A 26,025-nucleotide genomic window follows, 5' to 3' on the forward strand; every position below is an offset into this window, starting at 1 on the left:
GGTTATATAACAAGTTTTAATAAGTAGAAATGAGGGTCCCTACTCCTCCTCTTTAGAGATCTACTGCTATTCTATTTTTTCCTTGTGAACTTGGCAATAATTTTACCTAGTTAAAAGAAAAACTTCCATTGGAATAGTGCTACATCTATAAACTAACTTGTAGATTAACTAATTTGTATATTAAAGGAGAACTGATATATTTAGAATACTGAATCTTCCTATATTAGTTAGTTATTGCTGTGTAACAATCATCCCAAACTCTGTGGCTCAAAACAACCACCATTTATTTAGCTCATGATTCTGTAGGTGGACAATTTAGGCTGTGCCCATCTAGGCAAGTTTTTTGGTCTCAGCTGACATTGACTGGGCTTGCTCATGTACCTGTGATCAGCTGGTGGGTAAACTGGAGATATCACTGGCTTTACTATGCTAGATAGAATTTCTACTATTTCTACCATTCGATAAGAGTATTGAGAGTGCATTCTTCCATTGTTCCTAATCTTAGAAAGCATTTAACCTTTCACTAATAAGTACGATGTTATTAGCTTTAAAGCTTTTTTTACACATGCTCCTTATCAATTTGAAGTAATTCCCCTCTATTCCTATTTTTCTGGGAGTTTCAAAATTAATGAGTATTATGTTTTATCAAATGTTTTTAAGTACGGATATAATCATGTGATTTTTCTTCTTTGGATTATTAATACGGTAGACTACATTGTTTGATTTTTCAATACTGATCCAGGCTTGCATCCCTGGGCTAAATTCCATTTGTCATGTTGTTTAATTATTTTTATATATTGCTGAATTCTATGTTTTAATCATTAAGCTATTGGTGTATTTATTCACAACAGATATTGGTGTGTTATTTTCTTTTTTATACTCTGTCTTGTTTTACTATCATAGTTATAGTAACTTCATAAAATGAATTGGGAAATATCCCCTCCTCCTCTGTTTTCTGGAAGAAATTGTGTAAAATTGGTGTTACTTCTTTAAATGTGAGAATTCACCAGTAAAACCATTTGGGTCAGAATATGTCTTTTGGGGGAATTTGTAACTGCATATTCATTTCCTTATACTTGTGGGGATACTCAAATTATCTATTCCATATTGGGTGGGTTGTGGTAGTCTGTATTTTTGGAGGAAGTGGCCCATTTCAGCCAAGTTGTCAAATTTACATGTGCAGAGTTGTTCGTAATACTCCCTTATTATCTTTTTGAAGTCTGCAAGGTCAGGTGATAGCTGATATTTAATTTTTATACTAGTTATTTGTCTCTTCTTTCTTATTAGTCTTGTTAGGCATTTGTTAATTGTATTGATCTCTCTAAAGAACCAACTCTTCGTTTCATTGATCTTCTCTATTTTCAATTTCATTGGTTTGTACCTCATTATTTCCTTCCTTCTGCTTCTTTGGGGTTTGTTTTGTGTTTTGTTTCTAGTTTCTTGAGTAGGAATTAGATTACTTATTCGAGAATTTTCCTCTTTTCCAGTGTATGCATTCAGTGCTACAAACTTCTCAGTCAGTACTGCTTTAGCTATATCCCCAAAAGTTTGATATGCTCTATTTTCTTTTTCTTTTTTGTCTTCTTTTGTCTTTTTAGGGCCACACCCGTGGCATATGGAGGTTCAACAGGCTAGGGTCAAATCAGAGCTGTTGCTGCCTGCCAGAGCCACAGCAATGCCAGATCTGAGCCATGTCTACGACCTACTCCACAGCTCACAGCAACACCAGATCCTTAACCCACTGAGTGAGGCCAGAGATCAAACCCGCAACCTCGTGGTTCTAGTTGGATTTGTTTCTGCTGTGTCACAACGGGAACTCTGACTATTTTCATTTTTAATTAGTTCAATGAATGTTTTGATTTCACTTGACACTTTTTGTCTCATGATTATTTACAAATATGCTGTCTAGTTTTCAAGTGTTTGGAGATTTTCCTATTATATTTCTGTTATTGATTTCTAGTCTGATTCCATTTTGGTTGGAAAGCATATTGCATAATTTCAGTTCTTAAAAATTTTTAAGTTTGTTTCAACAGGAGATGGTTTATATTGTTGAATGTTCTGTAAACACTTGAAAAAAATGTATATTCTTTTGTTGTTAAGTAGAATGTTCTATAACATGGATTAGAGTCTGTTATTTAATAGTGTTGTTGAGTTCTCCTATACCCTTGATGATTTTCTCTCTAGTGTTCTGTCAATTGCTAAGAAGAGGATGCTGAAATCTCCAACTCTGTGGACTCATCTATTTCTCCTTTCGGTTTCATAATTTTAGTTCACACATTTTAAAACTCTGTTGTTTTATGCATATACCTATTAAGACTGCTACATTGTCTTCATAATTTGACCCCTTTCATCATCATAGAATGTTACTTTCTGGTAATTTTCTTTGCTAATAAGTCTATTTTTATCTGATATTAATATATCAACACTTGCTTCCTTTTGATTAATTTTTCCACGTACTTTTTTTCTATCCTTTACCTCTCAATCTACTTATATCACGTTTTAATTGCGTTTCTTGTGGACAGCATATAGTTGAGCTATGTATTTTAATCCACTATGCCAATTTTTATCCTTAACTGATTTCTTTAGAATCTTTGCAGTTAATGTAATTAAGATATTGACTTAAGTCTACCCTTCACTTTCTGTTTTTTCATTTCTCTGTTTTCTTTTTCCTATCTTATTGTAAGTTATTCAACATTTTTTAGTACTACATTTTGATTTGTTTTAAAGTGTATCTTTTATACAGTTTTTTAGAGGTTGATCCAGGTATTTATATACATGTACACATACACATACAAATATATATTTTATACGTGTGTCTATATATATATAATACACACATATATTCACTCTACTTGTACAGTCATTTAGTTCAAGTGAATTATAGAAATCTTGCCTTCCTTTACCACTTCCAATTTATAATACTTAATATTTTCTCTTCGTATATTTAGAACCACTAGATAGCATTGGGGTTTTTGGTTTCAACTATCAAACATAACTTTATAAGAGAGGGAAAATCTATTACATCTACTTGTGTTTTTGCTTATCATGATTTTGCTTTCTAACATTTCCAGATTTGTTCCTTAATCATTTCCTCAGTTTCAGGAACTCTTAGCCATTTTTTTAGGATAGGTCTGCTGGCAACAAATTATCTTAGTATTCCTTCTTCTTCTGAGAGTGTCTTGATTTCCCCTTCTTTCTGGTAGGATATTTTCTCTGAATATGGGATTCTGTATTGATAGTTCTTTTAGTTAAGCACTTGAAAAATATTGTGCCACTTTCTTTTAGCCTCCATGATTTCCAGCTTGAGAAACTGGCTATCATCTTGTTTTTCCCCTACAGGCAAAGATATCATCTCTCTCTTAGTGCTTTCAAGACTTTGTCTTTAGTTTTCATATGTTTAAGTATGATGTACTTTGGCATGAACTTCTTTGGGTTTATCCTGTTTGGGGTTCACCTGGCTTTTTAACCTGTAGTTTTAGGTCTCTTCCCAAATCTGATGAGTTTTGACCATTAATATTCCAAGTACTCTTTCAGTCCTTCCTTTCTCCATTCCTTTTGGGACTCTAATAATAGGAACGCTAGATTTTTGTTGTTGTAGTTAGAGTCACAGAGCTCTCTGAAGCTACGTTTACTTCTCCAGTCGATTTTCTCTCTGTTGTTCAAATCAGGTAATGGTAATTTTCTATTGTTCTATTTTCCAGTTTTTGCTTCTTTCTTCTATCCCTTCCATTCTGTTATTGCACCCATTCACTGAGCTTTTTATTTGTTATTTATTTTCCACTTCCAAAATGTCTATTTGATTATTCTTTAATATCTACTTCTTTGCTGGGACTTTCTAATTCTTCCTACTTTTTCATCTGTTTTAGGTATGTAATTGCTTATTTTTTTTTATAATGGCTGCTTTAAAATCTTTATATAATGGTTTCAACATTTGTGTCATCTTGGTGCCGAATGTTTTTTTTTTTTCATTCAATTTCATATCATCCTGGTTCTTTGCATAATGAGTGATTTTTTTTTTTTAAATAAAAGCCTTGATACTTGCGGTGTCGTAAGACTCCAGATCTTGTTGTTTTAGTTGGTTCCTCTGATACCATTCCAAGAGGAGAATAGGGGACAATATCTTGTCACTAGCAGGTAGACCTCCAGCTTTCTACATGGACACCACTGACACCCAAGGTGGGAAGTTCTGGGTTCACACTAGACTACCACTGATACTTCCTTTGCTGAGAGGGGCATAAATGCTCTCATGAGGCCTTCTTGGGGGGTAGTAAAAGTCTTGACTCTCCACTTGGCTTTCTCTGAAAACACTCCAGCAGGGACCTGAAAGGGAACCTCATTACTGCTAGGTAAGAATGAAGATGGAAGTTCAGGCTCCCCGTACGATCTCCACTGTCAATGCAGTGGGGAGGGTCTCTTCATCCAGTGGGTGAAGCACAGCTTGACTGTCCTCCAAGAAAACTGCTAAAGTTTTATATCTGCAGGTTTTATGTCTGAGTTATAGCTTACCTTCTTCATCTCCACTCCCAATTTTAAAAACAAGAAAAGCAAGAACCAGAGAAAGTTAATGACCATCTGAAATTGCACAGCAAGGATAAAATCTAGTTTTCTCAAATCTCTCCACAGGGTTTTGTTTTGTTTTTTTAAGTCATGATGTCTCATTTTATTTTTTTAAAGAAATAAATTTTTCTTGGAGTTCCCATTGTGGCTTAGTGGTTAACAAATCCAACTAGGAACCATGAGGTTGTGTGTTCGATCCCTGGCCTCGCTCAGTGGATTAAGGATCCGGCGTTGCCGTGAGCTGTGGTGTAGGTCGCAGACTCAGCTCGGATCCCATGTTGCTGAGGCTCTGGTGTAGGCCGGTGGCTACAGCTCTGATTTGACCCCTAGCCTGGGAACCTCCATATGCCACGGATGCAGCCCTAGAAAAGACAAAAAAAAAAAAAAAGAAAGAATTCTTCTCAAATAATTACCTGCCATACACCAATATTAGCTGAAGGTTCTGAGAATGGACGTTTGAAGACCCTGCACATTTTTAAGGCATCTGAATTAACTTCAGTGAGATTATTTAGCACAGCAAAGGCGGCTGCCAGTGGGTAGACACAGGAGAAAAGGCTCACATAACCAAACTGCAGGAATAACTCCAAGTAATCATCGAAGGTGCCCTGGAAATGAAAACATAAACCACAAGAAGAAAACAGGTATTGTTTTAATGTCATTTAATAAGAATAACCTTTTTCAATATTATTCAAGGTATGGGCCTGTAACCAAAACAAACAAACAAAAAACAAATTCAAAGAATTTCTCTCAATTCCTCCTTTTAAAGAACAGAATTTACTTAAATTCAAAGGCAACTTTATATTAAAGTTCCTGAAATAAAGAATAAAAAAATGATACAGCTGCTCTTCTCATGCCAAATCACTGAATTATTACATTTTTTTCTAAGGTAAACAACAGCAAAGCTAAAGATGTTTGCTTCTGACCTAGTAAAAAGAAATGATCCGGTATCACTATTAGAAATCTTGTATGATGGTACCTTCACATCATGAGCACCCTAGAATCTCAGTTCCTGACACCCCCCACTAAAAAGCTGATTATATCTCTCCATAAAAGCAAATAACAACAACAAATGGCAAAATTTGTCAAAATCAATTTTTCAGTACCCTGGAAATCAACTAAAGGCCTGCAGCAACAAGGGCGGCATTTAGTCAAGACGAACAGCTCAATTTCATGGTATTTTAACTTATTCTAATCTCATGTCCTGATCCTCAGTTCTGCAGCAGATTCAAAAAGTAACAGCATGCATTCCAACACCAGAGGGAGAGAGTAGGGTCACAGTTCTTTGAATGCCTCAAAGATCCCACTCAAAAAGCCTGTCTTTATTTTACCTCACTGAGTCTTCCCGGTGCTAAAGCTTCCCCCTAGGGATGTTCATTGACAGTTTTAACATCAGTCAGCCTGAGGTAATGAGTAGCAGCTGGGGCAAACAACAGACTAGCCAAGGAGCTCAAAAGGCTTAGGAACCAGATATCCATGACATTTTACTGGGAATTGAGAAGATCAGGTACATGCAGAGGATCATACACAAGCTCAGCAAAGACCTGAGAAAGGTCTAAGATCTCATCTCTGACTGACTCTGAGGCTCTGCACAAGCAGAAAGTGAATGCTCAGGCAGAATACAAACTTACAGCTTAGTGTTGAAGGCATGCCTTAACACAAAAACAGAGACCTGACAGACATCTACAGGACATTCAGCCCAACAGCTGAATACTTGTTCTTCTCAAGCGCGCATGGAACATTCTTCAGGATAGATAATATGTTAGACCATAAAACAATTCTCAACAAATTTAAAAAGCTTAACAATCATACCAAGTATCCTCTCTGACCACAGTGGAATGAAATTGGAAATCTATAACAGAAGGAAACTTTGGAAATTCACACACTATATGAAAATTGAGCAACATACTCCAAAAAAACACAATGATTTAAATAAGAAATCACCAGAAAAATTAGAAAATACTTTGAGGCAAATGAAACATACCAACACTTATGATATGTAGTGTAATCAGTGCTCAGAGGGAAATGCATGACTATAAATGTCTTTTTTAAAAAAAAGATCTTAAAATAACTAAAATTTTCATCTTAAGAAACTAGAAAAAGAAGAGTAGACTAAACCTAAAGTAAGCAGAAGGAAAAAAAATAATAAAGATCAGAATGGAATGAATAAAATGGAGAATAAAAAAATAACAATGATCAATAAAACCAAACATCACTTTTTTGAAAAGATCAACAAAATGGCAAACCATTACCTAGACTGTGCAAGAAAAAAAGATTCATATTACTAAAATCAGGAATGAAAGAGGGGACATTACTATTGACCTTTACAGTCAATAAGGTGAGGGGAGACTTATAAGGAAATACTATGAACAATTATATGCCAAAATAACATTAAATAACCTTGATAAAATGGATAAATTCTTAGAATGACACAAACTATCAAAAGTGACTCAAGAAGGGAGTTCTCTGGTGATGCAGTGGTTAAGGATTTGGTGTTGTCATTGCTGTGGCTCAGACTGGATCCCTAACCTGGGAACTTTTATATGCCGCAGGTGCAGCCAAAAGTTGGGGGGTGGGGAGGCAATCACCACCACCACCATAACAAAAACAAAAATTGACTCAAGAAGAAACAGAACATCTAAAGAGAGCTTTAACAGGTCAAAGGACTGAGTTAGCAATGAAAACACTTTGCACAAAGTAAAACCAAGGCCCAGATAGCTTCACTTGTGAATTCTGTCACACATGAGAAGAAGAATACCAAGTCTTCACAAAGTCTTCCAAAAAGAACAAGAGGAAGAAACACTTCCCAACTCATTCTATGAAGCCAGTATAACCATAATGCCAAAGCCAGATGAAGACATCACAAGAAAACTACAGACCAATATGTCTGAATAGAGATACAAAAATCTGGAGTTCCTGTCGTGGCACAGTGGTTAACGAATCCGACTAGGAACCATGAGCTTGCGGGTTCGATCCCTGGCCTTGCTCAGTGGGTTAACGATCCGGCGTTGCCGTGAGCTGTGGTGTAGGATGCGGCTCAGATCCCGCATTGCTGTGGCTCTGGCATAGGCCGGCGGCTACAGCTCTGATTCGACCCCTAACCTGGGAACCTCCATATGCCGTGGGAGTGGCCCAAGAAATGGCAAAAAGACCAAAAAAAAAAAAAAAGGTACAAAAATCCTCTACAAAATATCTGCAAGCTGGATCCAGCAAAGAGAGTAAAAGGATGTTACACTGTGATCAACAGTATTTATCCCAGGATTATAAGACTGGTTGAACATATGAGTATCAGTCACTGTGATACACATTAATAATAGAACAGTTTTATCAGTATACACGTATGTATATATAAATATATTTAACCATCTCAATAGACACAGAAAAAACAAAATCTAACACCCTTTCATGGTGAAAACACTCAACAAATGATAGAGGAATCCATCTTCCTGAACTTGGATTAGGCAATGGTTTCTCAGATATGACACTAAGAGCACAAGCTACAAAAAAGAAAGAAACTGGACTTGGTAGAAATTTAAAACTTTTGTGGATCAAAGGACACCATCAAGAAATTAAAAAGATAACCCGCAGAAAGATATTTGCAAATCATATATCTGATTAAGACATTTATATTCAGGAGTTCCCTCCGTGGCTTAGCAGTTAACGCACCCAACTAGGATCCATGAGGATGTGGGTTTGATCCCTGGCCTCGCTCATGGGTTAAGGATCCGGCGCTGCCGTGAGCTGTGGTATAGGTCGAAGATGAGGCTCACATCCTGCGTTGCTAAGGTGAAGGCGAAGTCGAAGGACAGGAACAGTAGATCTGATTCAACCCCTAACCTGGGAACTTCCATATGCCGCAGGTGCAGCCCTAAAAAGCAAAAAGAAAAAAAGAAAAAAAGAAAGAAAAAGAAATTTTTTTTCAGAATACAGGAAGAACTCTTATAACTCAATAACAAAAAGAGAGATCACTCCATTTAAAAAATTGCCAAAGAATATGAATATATTTTTCTCCAAAGAAGAGGTACAAATGACCAAAAAGTACATGAAAGATGATCAATATATCTAGACATTAAAGAAATACAAATCAAGTCCACAATGAAGTATCACTTCACACCTAGAATGGCTGTCATTAAAAAAGAAAACAAATAGGAGTTCTCCTGTGGCATGGGGGGTTAAGGATCCAGCACTGTCATTGCAGTGGCTTGGATTTCTGCTGTAGCATGGGTTTGATCCTGGCCTGGGGAACTTTCACGTGCTGCAGGTGCAGCCAAAAAAACAAAACAAAACAAAACAAAAACAAAAACAAACAGAAGTTCTCTGGTGGCCTGGCAGTAAAGGATTCAGTGTGGTCACTGCTGTGGCTCAGGTTTGATCTCTGGCCTGGAAACTTCCACACACTGCAGGTACGGCCAAACAAAAAAAAACAAGTAAGGATGTGGGACAAAAAGGGACCCTCAAATATGGTTGATTGGAATGTAGAATGGTACCACTGCTTCTTAAAATAGACTAGCAGTTCCTTAAAAAGTTAAATATAGAGTTAACATATGAACTAGCATATGGCAACATTTGTTCAGACAAAAAAACTTTTACAGAGATGTTCACAGCAGCATTATTCATAATAGCTAAAAAGTGGAAACAATCCAGATGTCTATCAACTGATGAATGGATAAATAAAATATAGTATATCCATATAATGGAATATTATTTGACCATAAAGAATGGAAAACTGATGCATGCTACAGCATGAATAAAACCTTGAAAAATTACGTTGAGTGAAAGAAGCCAGACACAAAAGGCCACATATTACGTGATCTCATTTATACAAAATGCACAGAATAGGTAAATCCCCAATAACAGAATGTAGGTTTCTGGTTGCTAAACTGGGGGAGGGTGTTGTTCTTGCTAATGGATATGGGAGGGTTCTTGGGGAGGGGGATGATGAAAATGTTCTAGAATTAGACAGTGGTGATGATGGTTCCACTTCATGAATTCACTAAAATCTTCTATACTGTACCCTTGAAACCAGCTAATTTTATGGTGTGTGAATTATTATCTCAACTTTTTAAAAAAGTAAAGGAAAAAAAGCTGAGAATGATGAGGAAGCTCTCCAGAGTCACCCTAACATAAGTAGCAGACACATCAAGGAGGCCAAAGCCAAAAAAAAAAAGAGTCCACAGCAGAAAATGGGGAAACCAGGGAAGAATGAAGAGACCCCTCTGAAAACTATATTTAAAAACTTTTCTGATGTTTAAAAGGTTTAGTCAAAGGAAGAAAGGAGCAAAAGACATAACATATGCCCTTGATTCGGAGGTAAGAGATGAAAATGATAAGTAAAGAAGTTCCTGCCGTGGCTCAGTGGTTAAGGAATCCGACTAAGAACCATGACGTTGAGGGTTTGATCCCCGGCCTTGCTCAGTGGGTTAAGGATCCGGCGTTGCCGTGAGCTGTGGTGTAGGTTGCAGACGCCGCTCGGATCCCGTATTGCTGTGGCTCTGGCGTAGGCCAGCAGCTACAGCTCCGATTCGACCCCTAGCCTGGGAACCTCCATATGCCGTGGGAGCGGCCCAAGAAATGGCAAAAAAAAAAAAAAAGTAAGTAAGAGGCAAGTTATGTAGTGATTTTTTTTTTTTTTTTTGGCTGCATCCATGGCACACAGAAGTTCCTGGGCCAGGGATCAAACCTGCACCATCACAGTAACCAGAGCCACAGCAGTAACAATGCTGGATGCCTAACCCATTGAGCCACTAGGGAACTCCTAGTGATCTTTAAAAATTGGAAAAAGGAGCCTGCATTGAAGTAGGATGCCTAATGCTGATGACTCTGACTTGTCACCTGAATAACATCAGCTCTCCTGGGCAGAACCCAGTGACCTGCCACTCAGACACCTCCCAAGAGGCCTGCTGGTCACAATGCCCAGTTCACGCTGACCAGAGAGGGACGGACCAGCTCTACATGCTGCAGTGATGGAGTGATGCAGCCAGTCGTCATGACAGCTCAGGACACAGTCGGCAGCTCCCAGCATCCCCACATGCTCTGATGATCATCTAGTACACAGGCAACAACACTTTCAGTTGAAGAAAAACACTCATCACAGTATTTTCAAGCAATATTAAACATTAATATTTTAAATGATTATAATTATTACTACTGTATCTCAGTCAGTCTTTCACCAAGGTATGCATATTGGGCTCAGCAGCTGAGAGCTTTAGTATAAATCAGACCTACTTTTAGTCGATTCTTCTCTTATTTTATATTTTACTAAAATAGGAGAATACCCAAACATAATTACAGAGTATTGGGAATGGCAGGAAGTATATCTTCCAGATGCTCTGGATATTTGGATTAAGTATGAATCCACAGGCTTGCCAAAGATTAATGCCAAACACATGTGCTGAGGGAGCTGGCAGGATGACGCTCAGCTGGGGATTCAGTGGTGAGCAGTTTCTAAACTCTGGTTTCATTTGGCTCTAAGAAGAATTTCCTTATGTTGTGTTGCAGCATACAGATGCAGTTTTAAAATATGTTCTGTAGTATAGCATCAATTTATTTCTCTGAAGAGTGAAGAAATCAAGAGTTGGGAAAGTGAAAATCTTAGCAATCAAGTCATTGTTACCACAATTCACTCTTAAGAAATCCTGATAGCTTATGCTCAGCTTTCAAAATGATGTTGTTTCACCTCGTAAAATAAAAGGTTGAGGGGTTCCTGTTGGGGCTCAGTGGTAACAAACCCAACTAGTATCCATGAGGATGCGGGTTTGAAATCTCTGGCCTTGCTCAGTGGGTTAAGGATCCCACGTTGCTGTGGCTGTGGTGTAGGCTGGCAGCTACAACTCCGATTTGACCTCTAGCCTGGGAACTTTCAGATGCCACCAGTGGCCCTATAAAGACAAAAAAGAAAAGTTGAACCCCTGAGGAGATGTATGCAGTTTCTCTCACGTGTGCAACTGGGCAATCTCCAGGAACCATGCAAAGGTCTTCCTGGCTTTTTTAGTGCCCAGCCCCCAGGGAGCCTCTTCTCTACATAGCAGTGTACCCCATATTCTGTGCTTCCATCTCACAAAAGTGCATGCTGAGTGGTAGTATTTACATGGTAACATTATCAGTGTTTTATGAGCACTTGGGAATTAATTTAGCAAACCACAGACATAATCCAACAGCAAGAAGGAAAAAAAATGCAAATTTAACAAACTAAAAAAATCACATACTAAAAGCAAAATACATTAACCAAGACACTCTCTATAGCTGCAAGCTAGTAAAGACCAACTCACCTATTTATAAACTTAAAGACATTATGAAGAATACTAAAGCAGAAGATGTGGTACATATATACAATGGAATATTACTTAGCCATAAAAAAGAATGAAATAATGCCATCTGTAGCAACATGGATGGACCTAGAGATTATGATACTAAGTCAAAGACAAGTATCATGTGATATCACTTATATGTGGAATCCAAAAAACATGATACAAATGAACTTACAAAAGAGAAACAGACTCACAGATTTCAAAATCAAGCTTATGGTTACCAAAGGGGAAAGATGGCGGTGGGAAGGGATAAATTAGGAGTTGGGGATTAACAGATACATACTAATATATATAAAATAGATAAGTAACAAGGACCTACTGCATAGCAGAGGAAACTCTACTCAATATTCTGTAATAGGGAATCCCCTTAGTGATTCAACGGTTAATGAACCCGACTAGGATCCATGAGGATGCAGGTTCGATTCCTGGCCTTGCTCAGTGGATTAAGGATCTGGTGTTGCTGTGATCTGTGTTGTAGGTCACAGACGAGGCTTGGATCCTACCTTGCTGTGGCTGTGGTGTAGGCCAGCAGCTGTAGCTCTGATTTGACCCCTAGCCTGGGAACTTCCATATGCCACAGGTTCGGCCCTAGAAAGAAAAAAATTCTGTAATAACAAATATGGGAAACAAATCTGAAAAGAATGGAGATATATATAGATAGATAGATATCTATCTATATATCCATATATTCATTCCCTTCAGATTTTTTTCCCATATAGGTTATATATACACATATATACATGTATATATGTGTATATATATGTACATATATATGACTTAATCACTTTGCTGTACACCTGAAACTAATACAACATTGTAAATCAACTATATTATAATGAAAAATTATTTTAAAAAGGTATTAGAACATACACTATTTTTAAGAGAACTATGATATATCTTTGAAGCATAAGTAATTTTACATATCTAATTTATTACGTGTATGAAAACAAAGGTTCAGTTTCCAGGGGACCCATCTCACTGGCTCCTCACACCACCCTGTGCAGAGTGTGTGCAGAGGAAAGTGAGGAAGAGGGCAACCTGCAGCATGGAGGTACTGGGCTGCTCTTTTCCTAAAACTGTTCTTTAATCAACATTACATTGCCAGGCTTTGGCTTAGCAACAGTCTCCACAATAATAACATGGAAGCCCTATCCCAGTGACTGAGAAAGGGAAATTATTAGCAAATGGTATAAACCTGATAAAATATTAGCATATTTAACATAACAATGTGGATAAAAAATATTGAACTAATGGAGTTCATCATTTAAATGCAAACATGGTGTTCCATTAGGAAAGTTATTAGTATAAATGAAAACATTAATTAAAGGGGACAATATGATGCTCTCAGCAGAAGCAAAAAAAAATTTTATTAAATTCAACATCATTCACAGTGAAAACTCTTCACAAATAAGGAAGAGAAAGAAGATTCTTAAACTGATAAAAAGTTACCTACCAAAAACATGGAACAAACATAATACTCAATGGTAAGATGACAAAAAAAATCAGGAACAAGATAAAGATTCCTGTTATAACTACTTCTGTCCAAATCATATTGAACATATTAGTGAGCCAAACAAGTAATAAAAAGTGTAAAAACTGAAACAAGAAATGATGGCCATTATTTATTTGTAGCTGAAATAACTATCTACACAGGAGTTCCTGCAGTGGCACAATGGGATTGACAGCATCTTGGGAGCACTGGGATACAGGTTCAATCCCCAACCTGGCACAGTGGGATAAGGATCTGGTGTTGCTGCAGTTGGCCTAGGAACTCCATATGCCTCAGGGAGGCCAAAAAAGAAAAGAAAATTACTTTCTACATAGAAAACCCAACAAAATCCAAAAAATATTGGAAATAATAGGAGAATTCAGCCAAGTTACTGGGTAAGAGATAGTAAAATCAATAGCATCCCCATATGTCAGCAACAATTCGAAACTATTTTTAAAGATCTACCATTTAGAGTGAAGAGGATGGTCTCAAAGTATCAACCCACAGATAACTTTTCAGTACAAAGTGAAAAAGAACCTCTGCTATCTGCCTGTCACCCAGTCACTCACGTGATTTAACAAGGCAGCCCCATCCAAGGGACAACCTGACATCAATGCCCCCTTGACAGGGTACAACGGTCGTATGCCTCCAAAATCTCGGGGCCTGAATCTTGGGAGGCAACAACAGAACCAACTGGCTTCACAAAAGCTAATGCCTTGAAAAACACAAAGGCAGGGGGATTATTCTAGATCTGTACTTTTCAAACTTTTGGGTCTTCAAAGCCCTAAACTATTTAAAGAAAAGATACCAAAGACTTTTTGTTTATGGGAGTTGTTATACCTAGTGATATTTACCTATCTGCCATTATTAGAAATTAAAATGCAGAACTTTAAAAAATATTTATCATTGATTCAAGAATTAAAAGCATATTAACACATACAAAATAGTGTCTGAAAAAATGATTACATTTTCCAAAACAAAAAAACATTTAGCTCTTCAATGTCTAGCTCATTTACTGTGTAGCAATATGCTATTCTAGTTGCAATATCCATCATGAAAATTCAGCCTCACACAGCAGTACACTTGGAAGGAACTGGCAGTTCCCAGGAGTGGGAGAGCAGTGCCCAGTGAGGATCTGGGGGGCTACACAGCCCAGCCTTGTGGCTGGGAAGAACTGGGTCAAGAGACCCCAGTGGATCACCCCTAGTGGGGACATTATGGGGAAATTTTTTTTTTTTTTTTTTTGCTTATACTCCATCGTCCTATACCTGCCATGTTTCCTAGTGAGCAAGTACTACTATGATCATAATGTTTTTCAAGTCTCAGTCAAATTGCTTTTTCCCAAATCTTGGTAACATTGTTTTAGATTCATATATAACACTCCAGGTGAGATTACAGAAAATATCTATTCTAAGCTCATGGACTGCAGTGAGGAGAAAAATGTAGCCGGGGGGAGGATCTGGGCATAGCAAAGAACGATCTAGAGCAAATGAGAGCCCAAATCATCTCTCCTTTTTAGAATACATGGAGAGAGTTGAAACAGCCAATATCTGGCGTCACTCCCATGAAGAGAGTAAAGGAGGAACTGTAGGAGATGAGGAAGGAAAGATGGGTCTGATCATGTGGGCCCTGAAAGCAGGTTAAGTTAATAAGGAGATGCACTGTCAACCCTAGCATGCACTCACAGGCCCAGGGCCCACGAGAGAAATTAGTACACCTTTCCTTTACTGCACATCAGAGAGCCCGGGTTGAATAACAGAGACAGAAAAGCAGAGTCTTCAGTCTTATTCTCGAGTTAGTCACCCAGTGATTAACGACACAGAGCTTCAGGTGCCTATTGCTGGCATGACAAAAGCAATGCCTGCCATATCTTCTGTCACAAATGTATTATGGGATGTCATGAAATATTAGAAAGGTAAGATCTAAGATTTTGTCACCTTATCAGCATCCAGTTCTTAGATGAATTAAAACTGCGTGGGTGAGGGGCACGCTGTCTGTATTACTGTATACCATTCATTGAGCCTGAGGACGAGGGGAGGGGCTGGTCCAGAGAAGACTGTGAGTTGGGCTTTGGTCACTTTAGGGGGACAATGCTGTCTACCCAGACAATTCAAAGAAAAAGAGGAGCTGAAAGCAGGTTCTAACTGATTACAGGAAAAGAAGCTAGAAAGTAGAGATAGCAATATGGAGAAGAATTATTTCAAGAAACTGTAAGGGGCAAGAAAGAGACATGACACAAACAGTAGAGGATATGAGGGGTTTGCTTGGTGTGAAATAGGATGGAGAGAAGGGGGAAGAGGAGACACGGGAGCTTCAGGTGGGCCTGCTGAGACGTCTGTGTAAGAGCGGGAATGGGATGAAGAACTCAGGAAACACTGCTGGCTTAGTTTTTGTGAGAGAATGAAGGGGAAAAAAATACATAAGCCCCAGAATACCACTCCCCAGGACAAGCAAAGAAAGGATCCTGACACTATGAATCAGACTGAGTTTTTAACCAGTAAGCCAGCACTCAGCCAATGCAGGCAAGGTGGCTCCACATTCTGCCCAAGTGCTATTTTCTTCTCTTAACTGCCTGTGTACATGTGCTCACATGTGCATGCGTGTTGTGTGTGTGTGTGTGTGTATTTGTGTTTCTCTGACACTTCATGTATAAACATAAATAGTCCTGCTGGTCAAGATATGCTTTAAGTTTATACGTAAAATCATCCTCTCCCCCAAACATAGCAATAACAGAAAACGGTAGTGCATAGATATTCACTTTAATCAAAAGATATATCATCACTCAAAAACAATAAAAAAATCACCTGCACAGGCAAGACTGGAACAAAATGCAAGATAGTAATCAGAAGCCTGTCCAAGCTCCCAGGGCACAGGCTGGCCAAGGTGGCCAGGATCTGAATCCTTGGGGGAGGGGAACAAAAGACACCCTACTCCTCTGGAGTGTAACTCGAACCAGGCTGTTTGAGCAAAGCCAGGGCCGAGAGCAGTGGTCCCGTACCCCTAAAGGGGGTACCCCAAAAAGCTGCAAGCGCTGCCCTCAATGTACAGGTTGTGTCAAGAGCATGCTACGCCCTGGCTCTCCAGAGGCTCCAACATCACAAGATGGGAGGGGAATTCTGGGCTATGGACACCTGGCTCTAGACTAGGGGGGCCAGGGAGGGAACTGCAAAAATAAGACAAGGAAAAGTGAGCAGAGGGTAGGGGGAAACAGAATGGATTTCTGCTCAGGAGGAACATACAAACTAAAATTCTTAAGCATACAAGACAACTATGAAAGTCAGCAAAGAAATTCAGTCCTTAGTACACTCATTCATCCATAATGAAAAACCAGACGGTGAAAGTTTAACAATAATGGATCCTCACTGAAGGATCTACTTCCCTAAGAAGAATATCATACTCAGAAGGAAGGTGCGGGAAGTAAGAAACAATGATCTAAGGCAAACGTGACCCCCCCCTCCAACCCCTCCCTCTCCCCCCAAAGAAATAATGAATATAGCCAGAGCTCAATAATATTTAAGAACCTCCAATGAGCTACTTGGAGTTCCTAAAAATAACTCCAATTCTCTCTTTAAGGAACGACTTTGTATGGACCATAGCACAAAGTAACATAAGCTATAAATTAATCTTCAGGTTGGCCTTCCATTTTCAGCATGGGGTACAATGTCTTCTTTGAGTCTAAAGTGCCAGGAGCAAACAACGCTGCTGCCCCCACAGCCCCCTCACCTCTCCCTTGCTCTGCCCTCTGTGAAACATTCCCACACCCTCGACGGAGCAGTCTCATCATACATCGGGCTCATCCTTTGGATGTTAGGCACAACTTCAGGTCCAGGACACAGCATGTCAACGCACAGCTCCATCCTGTTAACTTTAAACGAGTTCCTGATGAACTACTGCCTGGAAAGCACTTACAAAACAGTCACATCTCAGACAGTGACTGTGTACTTACTTGTTGTATACTGTCTGAACATGACTGGTATTCACTTTCAACCAGTGTTTAATTCAGCAATACTCAAACTTACCAAGTAGGTTCCCATTTCCTTTTCCAGAACAACTTGTTCATATAATGTTGCATCGATGTCTGCCTTTAAAGCCTGCACCTTTTTCTTCACCTGGATGTGGTGCTTCTTTTGGAGCCAGTAAGGAAGAAGGGATTCCACAATTTGGTTAAGGATCTGGGAGGTAATCAGGAGAGTGGCCAAACTCTAAAGAGAAGCACATACATAATATGGGGTGGTGTGGCTTAACAAAACCAAAGCACGTGTACATTTATGCAATAAAACAATCGACCCTTCAACAAGCAGTATACTATTATGTTATAAAAACTAATATTGAGCAACAGAGATCCTAAAGGAAACAATAGAAAAGTTAGACTTAATTGATATCTTCAGGACACTACATCCGAAAAAAGCAGAATACACATTCTTCTCAAATGCTCATGGAACATTCTCAAGAATCGACCACATATTGGGACACAAAGCTAATCTCAATAAATTTAGGAGCATAGAAATTATCTCAAGTATCTTCTCTGACCACAATGCCATGAAATTAGAAACCAACCATGGGAAAAGGAAAGAGAAAAAACCTACTACATGGAGACTAAACAACATGCTACTAAAAAACCAATGGGTCAATGAGGAAATCAAGAAGGAAATTAAAAACTACCTTGAAACAAATGATAATGAAGACACAACCGCTCAAAATCTATGGGAGGCTGCGAAAGCAGTGCTCAGAGGGAAATTTATAGCAACACAGGCCTTTCTCAAAAAAGAAGAAAGATCCCAAATTGACAACTTAACCCTCCACCTAAACGAATTAGAAAAAGAAGAACCAAAAAGTCCTAAAGTCAGCAGAAGGAAGGAAATTATAAAGATCAAAGAAGAAAAATCAATAAAATAGAGACTCAAAAAACAATAGAGAAAATTAATAAAACCAAGAGCTGGTTCTTTGAAAAGGTGAACAAAGTTGACAAACCCCTGGCCAGACTCACTAAAAAGAGGAGAGAAAGAACCCAAATAACCATAATTATAAACGAAAAAGGAGAAATCACAACGGATACAGCAGAAATACAAAAAACCATAAGAGAATACTATGAACAACTATACGGCAACAAGTTTGACAATCTGGAAGAAATGGACAATTTTCTAGAACCTTACAGCCTGCCAAAACCGAATCAAGTAGAAACAGACCAACTGAACAGACCGATCACTAGAAATGAAATTGAAGAGCTCATAAAATCACTCCCTACAAATAAAAGTCCAGGACCAGATGGCTTCACAGGTGAATTTTATCAAACATATAAAGAGGAACTGGTGCCCATCCTCCTTAAACTCTTTCAAAAGGTTGAAGAAGAAGGAATACTCCCAAAGACATTCTATGATGCCACCATCACCCTCATTCCAAAACCACGCAGAGATACCACCAAAAAAGAAAACCATCGCCCAATATCATTGATGAATAGAGATGCAAAAATTCTCAACAAAATCTTAGCCAACCGAATCCAACAACATACCAAAAAAATTATACACCATGACCAGGTCGGGTTCATCCCAGGTTCACAAGGATGGTTCAACATACGCAAATCAATCAGCATCATACACCACATTAACAAACAAAAAGTCAAAAATCATATGATCACCTCAATAGACGCTGAAAAAGCATTTGACAAAGTCCAACATCCATTCATGATCAAGACCCTCGCCAAAGTGGGTATAGAGGGAACATTCCTGAATATAATCAAAGCCATTTATGAGAAACCCACAGCAAATATAATCCTCAATGGGGAAAAACTGAAAGCCTTCTCACTCAAATCTGGAACAAGACAGGGATGCCCACTCTCACCACTGCTCTTCAACAGAGTTTGGAAGTCCTAGCCACAGCAATTAGACAAACAAAAGAAATAAAAGGCATCCATATAGGAAGAGAAGAGATCAAACTGTCACTGTAGGCAGATGACATGATACTATACATAGAAAACCCTAAGGACTCAACCCCAAAACTCCTTGAACTGATTCATAAATTCAGCAAAGTAGCAGGATATAAGATTAACATTCAGAAGTCAGTTGCATTTCTGTATACCAGCAATGAAATATTAGAAAAGGAATACAAAAATACAATACCTTTTAAAATTGCACCTCACAAAATCAAATACCTCGGAACACACCTGACCAAGGAGGTAAAGGACCTATATGCCGAGAACTATAAAACTTTAATCAAAGAAATCAAACAAGATGTAAAGAAATGGAAAGATATTCCATGTTCCTGGATTGGGAAATCAATATTGTAAAAATGGCCATACTACCCAAAGCAATCTACAGAGTCAATGCAATCCCCTATCAAATGACCCAGGACATTTTTCACAGAACTAGAACAAACATCCAAACATTTATATGGAACCACAAAAGACCCAGAATCGCCAAAGCAATCCTGAGAAACAACAACCAAGCAGGAGGCATCACTCTCCCAGACTTCAAGAAATACTACAAAGCCACAGTCATCAAAACAGTGTGGTACTGGGATCAAAACAGATAGACAGACCAATGGAACAGAATAGAGAATCCGGAAATAAACCCTGACACCTATGGTCAATTAATCTTTGACAAGGGAGGCAAGAACATCAAATGGGAAAAAGAAAGTCTATTCAGCAAGCATTGCTGGGAAACCTGGACAGCTGCATGCAAAGCAATGAAACTAGAACACACCCTCACACCATGCACAGAAATACACTCCAAATGGCTGAAAGACTTAAATATACCACAGGACACCATCAAACTCCTAGAAGAAAACATAGGCAAAACACTCTCGGACATCCACATCAGGAATATTTCCTCAGGTCAGTCTCCCAAAGCAATCGAAATTAGAGCAAAAATAAACCCATGGGACCTCATCAAACTGAAAAGCTTTTGCACAGCAAAGGAAACCCAAAAGAAACCAAAAAGACAACTTACAGAATGGGAGAAAACAGTTTCAAATGATGCAACGGACAAGGGCTTAATCTCTAGAATATATAAACAACTTATACAACCCAGCAGCAAAAAAGCCAATCAATCAATGGAAAAATGGGCAAAAGACCTGAATAGACTGTTCTCCAAAGAAGATATACAGATGGCCAACAAACACATGAAAAAATGCTCAACATCGATGGTTATAAGAGAAATGCAAATCAAAACTACCATGAGATATCACCTCACACCCGTCAGAATGGCCATCATTAATAAATCCACAAATAACAAGTGCTGGAGGGGCTGTGGAGAAAAGGGAACCCTCCTGCACTGTTGGTGGGAATGTAAACTGGTACAGCCACTATGGAGAACAGTTTGGAGATACCTTAGAAAGCTATACATAGAACTTCCATATGACCCCGCAATCCCACTCTTGGGCATCTATCCGGACAAAACTCTACTTAAAAGAGACACGTGCACCCGCATGTTCATTGCAGCACTATTCACAATAGCCAGGACATGGAAACAACCCAAATGTCCATCGACAGATGATTGGATTCGGAAGAGGTGGTATATATACACAATGGAATCCTACTCAGCCATAAAAAAGAATGACATAATGCCATTTGCAGCAACATGGATGGAACTAGAGAACCTCATACTGAGTGAAATGAGCCAGAAAGACAAAGACAAATACCATATGATATCACTCATAACTGGAATCTAATATCCAGCACAAATGAACATCTCCTCAGAAAAGAAAATCATGGACTTGGAGAAGAGACTTGTGGCTGCCTGATGGGAGGGGGAGGGGGAGGGAGTGGGAGGGATCGGGAGCTTGGGCTTATCAGACACAACTTAGAATAGATTTACAAGGAGATCCTGCTGAATAGCATTGAGAACTTTGTCTAGATACTCATGTTGAAACAGAAGAAAGGGTGGGGGGAAAATGTAATTGTAATGTATACATGTAAGGATAACTTGACCCCCTTGCTGTACAGTGGGAAAATTTAAAAAATTATAAAAAAATAAAATAAAAAAAACAAACAAAACAAAACAAAAAAAACTAATATCGGAAAAGCTAGGTGTTAGAATGATGTTTCTAATTTATTGTTTTGCACAGGGAAGACAGACTGAAATACAAAAAGATTATAATACAAACAAGATTATAATTAAAAAATAAACTAGTTATAAGTTGTCAGGACAATGAATTAACTTGAAATTGTGTGTGTGTGTTTTGAGGGTCGTAGGGCTGCACTTGCAGCATGTGGAAGTTCTCAGGCTAGGGGTTAAATTGCAGCTGCAGCAACTGCTCTACACCACAGCCACAGCAATGCCAGATCCGAACCACATCTTTGACCTACACTGCAGCTTATGCAACTCCAGATCCTTAACCCATAGTGAGGCCAAGGATCAAACCTGCATCGTTATGGACACTATGTCAGGTTCTTAACCCACTGAGCTACAACAGGAACTCCAAAATTGTCTTTTTTATTATCTCATCCTGACTACAATATACGAATCTAAATGATGTCGCCAACTTAAAAAAAAATAGTTTAGCTACAAACAATGTAAGTAGAATCATCTTATGTGTATATAGATTTGTACATTTCTTTTCTCACTCAATATACTATAAGCACTTTCCCATGTCACTAATAATTCTTTTTTACTTAGCCCATGCACTGTTGTTGAATATACGCCTCATCTCTGATGGTTGACTAGGGACGGATTATTAAGGTTCTTGGCAAAGCTGCCCAAGTGGTTTCCAGAGGAACTGTGTCAATTTCCACGTTCCCCAGATAGATATCAACGTTTCCATCACAAACCACCTTGCTTATATTAAAATTCTATGTTTTAAAGAGTGTTTCCCCACTCCCTGCCCCCTATTAAATAAAGGAGACTCTCTAAAGCATAAGAAATGAGAAGTCAAACCCCAATAATATACTAGTGGTGGGACTGGAGAAGGTGTGTACAGCTAACCTATCAATTTCAAAGGTATTACTTCTCAATTTTCAGAAAAAAAAATTTTTTTAAGTAGCATTATATCTAATGTAGTTACTAATGGAAATGCTGTGATGATCAATGTACAACTATAAATACACTACATTCATTGAGTAATAAAAAAAGGAAAAAAGGAAAAAAAAAGAACACAATATTTAATTTTACCGTTATGTAAACTGTTATAATCATAACTACAAAATCTTTTAACTTTCTGTTGTAAAAATATTTTCATTTTTTAAAAAATGATCCCAAGCTCTCAGATAAACATTAAGAAGACTAGGCTTTGAGACTCTGCTTGCTAACGATCACAGGATATTAAATCCAGGAAGGAAAAGCCCTTACTGACAGCTGGCTCAAGTATAGAAGAGACAATTTAGAAAGCAAAAATTTATACTCAACTTAATAATCTGTATTTAATTTATTATTCACTACTACTATGGGATCCAGGAATAGTAACACAACAAAATCATATGTGAGACTTTCTTGAACATTTCAGAAAAGATACAACACTGCATAAAATCTGCTGGTCTCTAAAGTTTAACAACTACTCACTTAAAAATGAAATGTGTAAAACATATTTAAGGTTATACTAATAACCACCAGCCTGAGACATGTACAAAAGTTCAATGAATGAATACATTTTTTGCTGTTAAAATTGCTTTTACAAGCTTTGATATGAACTGGGTATTTGATTTTGGTACCTACATGATTTATTTTGCAAGGTGGTTAGCTTCAACAAATTTCTTTCCAGTTGAGTACAATACACAGTGCAACTGCTAATGGCATTTTTTTTTTTTTTTAGAATTGGGTTTAGAAATATAGGAAATTTAATAATTTCATTTGTAAAGATAATAATGGGGCGACAATTACATTACCTGGGTATAGGAAACACCTCTTAAACCTAAAAAATTGATACCTTCTCACACTCACCTGACGTAAGAGCTTCATATCCCTCAGGACAAAGGCAATGTAGAACAGTGAGGCAAAGCAATTTAGAAAGTTGAACTGCCAAGAAGAGATAGCAATAGTCAATGTTGTGTCACAGTACTTCATTACAACTGTAAAAATCGCATTTAAAGACGTAATGAGGGACTTCTAGTCCAGACATGAGGGCGCAGACTTGTTTCTCCTGCTCGCCTTCACTAAGCACATCTGTGAACTCTGGAGGTGATGTGAGGGGCAACCAAGGGAGAGTTCTGAAAGGTGCTAAGAACAACTGGTTTGGGACCTCAGGGCTGAAGGAACAGCACAGCACCAGTGTATCTTACGTTTTGACTACTTTCTTACAAAAAGGAGTCCAAGGCCCAGTATCTCCCATCCCTGAGCATGTAACCTAGCCAGAGCCTCCACTTAGAACAGGAGTCCTGGAGTTCCAGTTGTGGCTCAGCAGTAAAACGAATTCGACTAGTATCCACGAGGACTCGGATTTGAGCCCTGGCCTCACTCAGTGGGTTAAGGATCTGGCATTGCTGTGAGCTGCAGTGTAGGTCACAGACATGGCTCAGATCCCATGTTGCTGTGGCTGTGGTGTAGGCCAGAAGCAGTAGCTCCAATTCGACTCCAGCCTGGGAACTTCCATATGCCACACATGTGGCCTTAAAAAAAAAAACTGAAACAGGAGTTCCCGTCGTGGCGCAGTGGTTAACGAATCCGACTAGGAACCATGAGGTTGCGGGTTCGGTCCCTGCCCTTGCTCAGTGGGTTAACTATCCGGTGTTGCCGTGAGCTGTGGTGTAGGTTGCAGACGCGGCTCGGATCCCACGTTGCTGTGGCTCTGGCGTAGGCCGGTGGCTACAGCTCCGATTCAACCCCTAGCCTGGGAACCTCCATATGCCTCGGGAGCGGCCCAAGAAATAGCAACAACAACAACAACAAAAAGACAAAAAAAAAAAAAAAGAAAGAAACAAAACAGGAAGCCTGACAACAGGCCAGCCCAGAAGCACTAACAAGAGAGACTGATCACGACCCACACTGTCAATAAGCTTGGAGGGCATGTGCTCTCCTTCCCTCTTTCCCTGCTGGGCCTGCCACTCCCCAGCCCTGCAGAGAGATACAGGGATGGCCTGGCAGCACCAGCAAGAAGGGCCAACCCCCCAAAGCAGACTAGCTCCAGAAACCTCTTTGTGCCCATGTACCAGAGAGACACCTGGCTAGCTGGGTGGCACCAACAAGAGAGACCAGCCATAACAATCAGCCCTGACCTGCGAAGCATCTCTGTCACCACGGGCCTAAGGCTGCCCTAACCGAACACATAGGTTAGGGGAGGAGGGGAACCCACCACAAAAAGTGCCATTTCTTTTTTTTTTTTCCTTTTTTCTTTTTGGCTGTGGCTTGCAGTGGCATGATGCAAGATCTCAGTTCCTGGTCCAGGGATTGAACCCCGGCCACAGCAGTGAAAGTGCCAAATCCTAACCACTAGACCACCAGGAAACTCCCACAAGTGCCATTTCTTCAGGTACTTGTAACCACCCCTCGTACTGATGGGTTCCCCTGGCCTAGCCCCATGCTGGCTGCTTCCTGCTTCGCAGCATCCCTTTCTGAGACGAAAGACTGCTGCGTACAGCGTGAGCACTTCATTAGTGAGGGGAAGGGGAGTCACCAGAGAGAGTGAGCAGTAAGGTGATATGGCCACAGGGTGGGAGTGGGGGTGCCAAGCTGGAGGAGAAATTGAAAAAGCAAAAGCTCAGGAGGGCTGAGAAGCACTCTCCCCACAAGATTAAATAGGAAGGGAGAGACCCAACAGAGTGGAGGATGAACAGACTCTAAGGTATGAGTCTGTTTATCAGACGTTGTATCTGGCATTGTCAGAGAATAAGACATTCTTATAAATAACAAAATTCTTTAAGACAAATAGAGGTTTTACTTCTAAAGGCAAAAGCACCATACTGTAATCTTTGTAAATGAAACTTTTCATGCATTACACTTACTCTCCACTTGCTTTCTCACACAGAGAACACGGAACACAACCTCCTTGCTGACTCAGCACCAACACTGTGAAAATAAATGATTTTGCAGGGCTAGAATGAGGCCTTTGGAGCCTTTTTAGAAATGGATGGCCGGGTGCCCCATTTCTAATGTCCAAATTGCTCCGACTGTTGAATTCTCATTATCTATGTATGAGAGATTTTCTATTTCCTTCCCTGCTCTTGCCTCTATAAATTTACCTGCTTCCAGAAACCTAATCACCTCCTTAATGGTGGTTTCTGACCTTCTAAGGATGGAAAGACCAAATAAAAAAACTTCTCAGAATGACTTCTACGGGAATAAAGGATCTGTCTAAGTGAGGGCCTGGATTCCTCTCTCAGGAGTGAAGTACGTGGACTATGTGAACTCAATCCTGGAGGATAATTCAGAGGACTCTTTATGCACCTTTCCTGCTTCTCAGCTCTGTTACAAATGGCCAAGGTAGTCTCCTGCTTTCAAGCTGGTACCTCTTTGTTATTTATAATACTGGTAGAAAGAAGTATAATGTGTGAGCTTTTACAGAAACAGCAAGCAGGTTCCACAATACCTTCCCTCCATCTCTTTATTCCTACCCATCAAAACAGGCTGGAAACCTCTTGGCCTTTGGGAATTTCTTTGACAAAATTTTAAAAAATAATAATTGAATGTTCTATCACTAAACAGACTGTGGGTAACTGGAAGGACTGTTGAATAAAGAAACATTCAAAGACGTCACCAAAAGGAAAATAATAGAAATATGTCTATAAAGTAGTTTTTAAAAATAACTGGGAGT

General features: G+C 39.1%; 1 protein-coding gene across 4 annotated transcripts in view; it reads right to left on the minus strand.

Moving 5' to 3' along the window:
• The window catches only part of ANO10 (anoctamin 10), a 229,891-nt gene that overhangs the window by 160,184 nt on the left and 43,682 nt on the right, over positions 1–26,025 (minus strand). For all 4 annotated transcript variants that reach the window (XR_007133880.1, XM_047771364.1, XM_047771355.1 and 1 more), the window contains exons 8-10: positions 23,220–23,294; positions 17,370–17,552; positions 4,971–5,162 (exon numbers count right to left, since the gene is read on the minus strand). Coding sequence is in view for 3 of the 4 variants with exons in the window: in XM_047771364.1 (XP_047627320.1) it covers positions 4,971–5,162; positions 17,370–17,552; positions 23,220–23,294 (450 nt within the window). In the remaining variant the exon portion in view is untranslated. The remainder of the gene's footprint in view (positions 1–4,970; positions 5,163–17,369; positions 17,553–23,219; positions 23,295–26,025) is intronic.

The sequence above is a fragment of the Phacochoerus africanus genome, chromosome 1 (assembly GCF_016906955.1).
Source record: "Phacochoerus africanus isolate WHEZ1 chromosome 1, ROS_Pafr_v1, whole genome shotgun sequence".
NCBI lineage: Eukaryota > Metazoa > Chordata > Mammalia > Artiodactyla > Suidae > Phacochoerus > Phacochoerus africanus.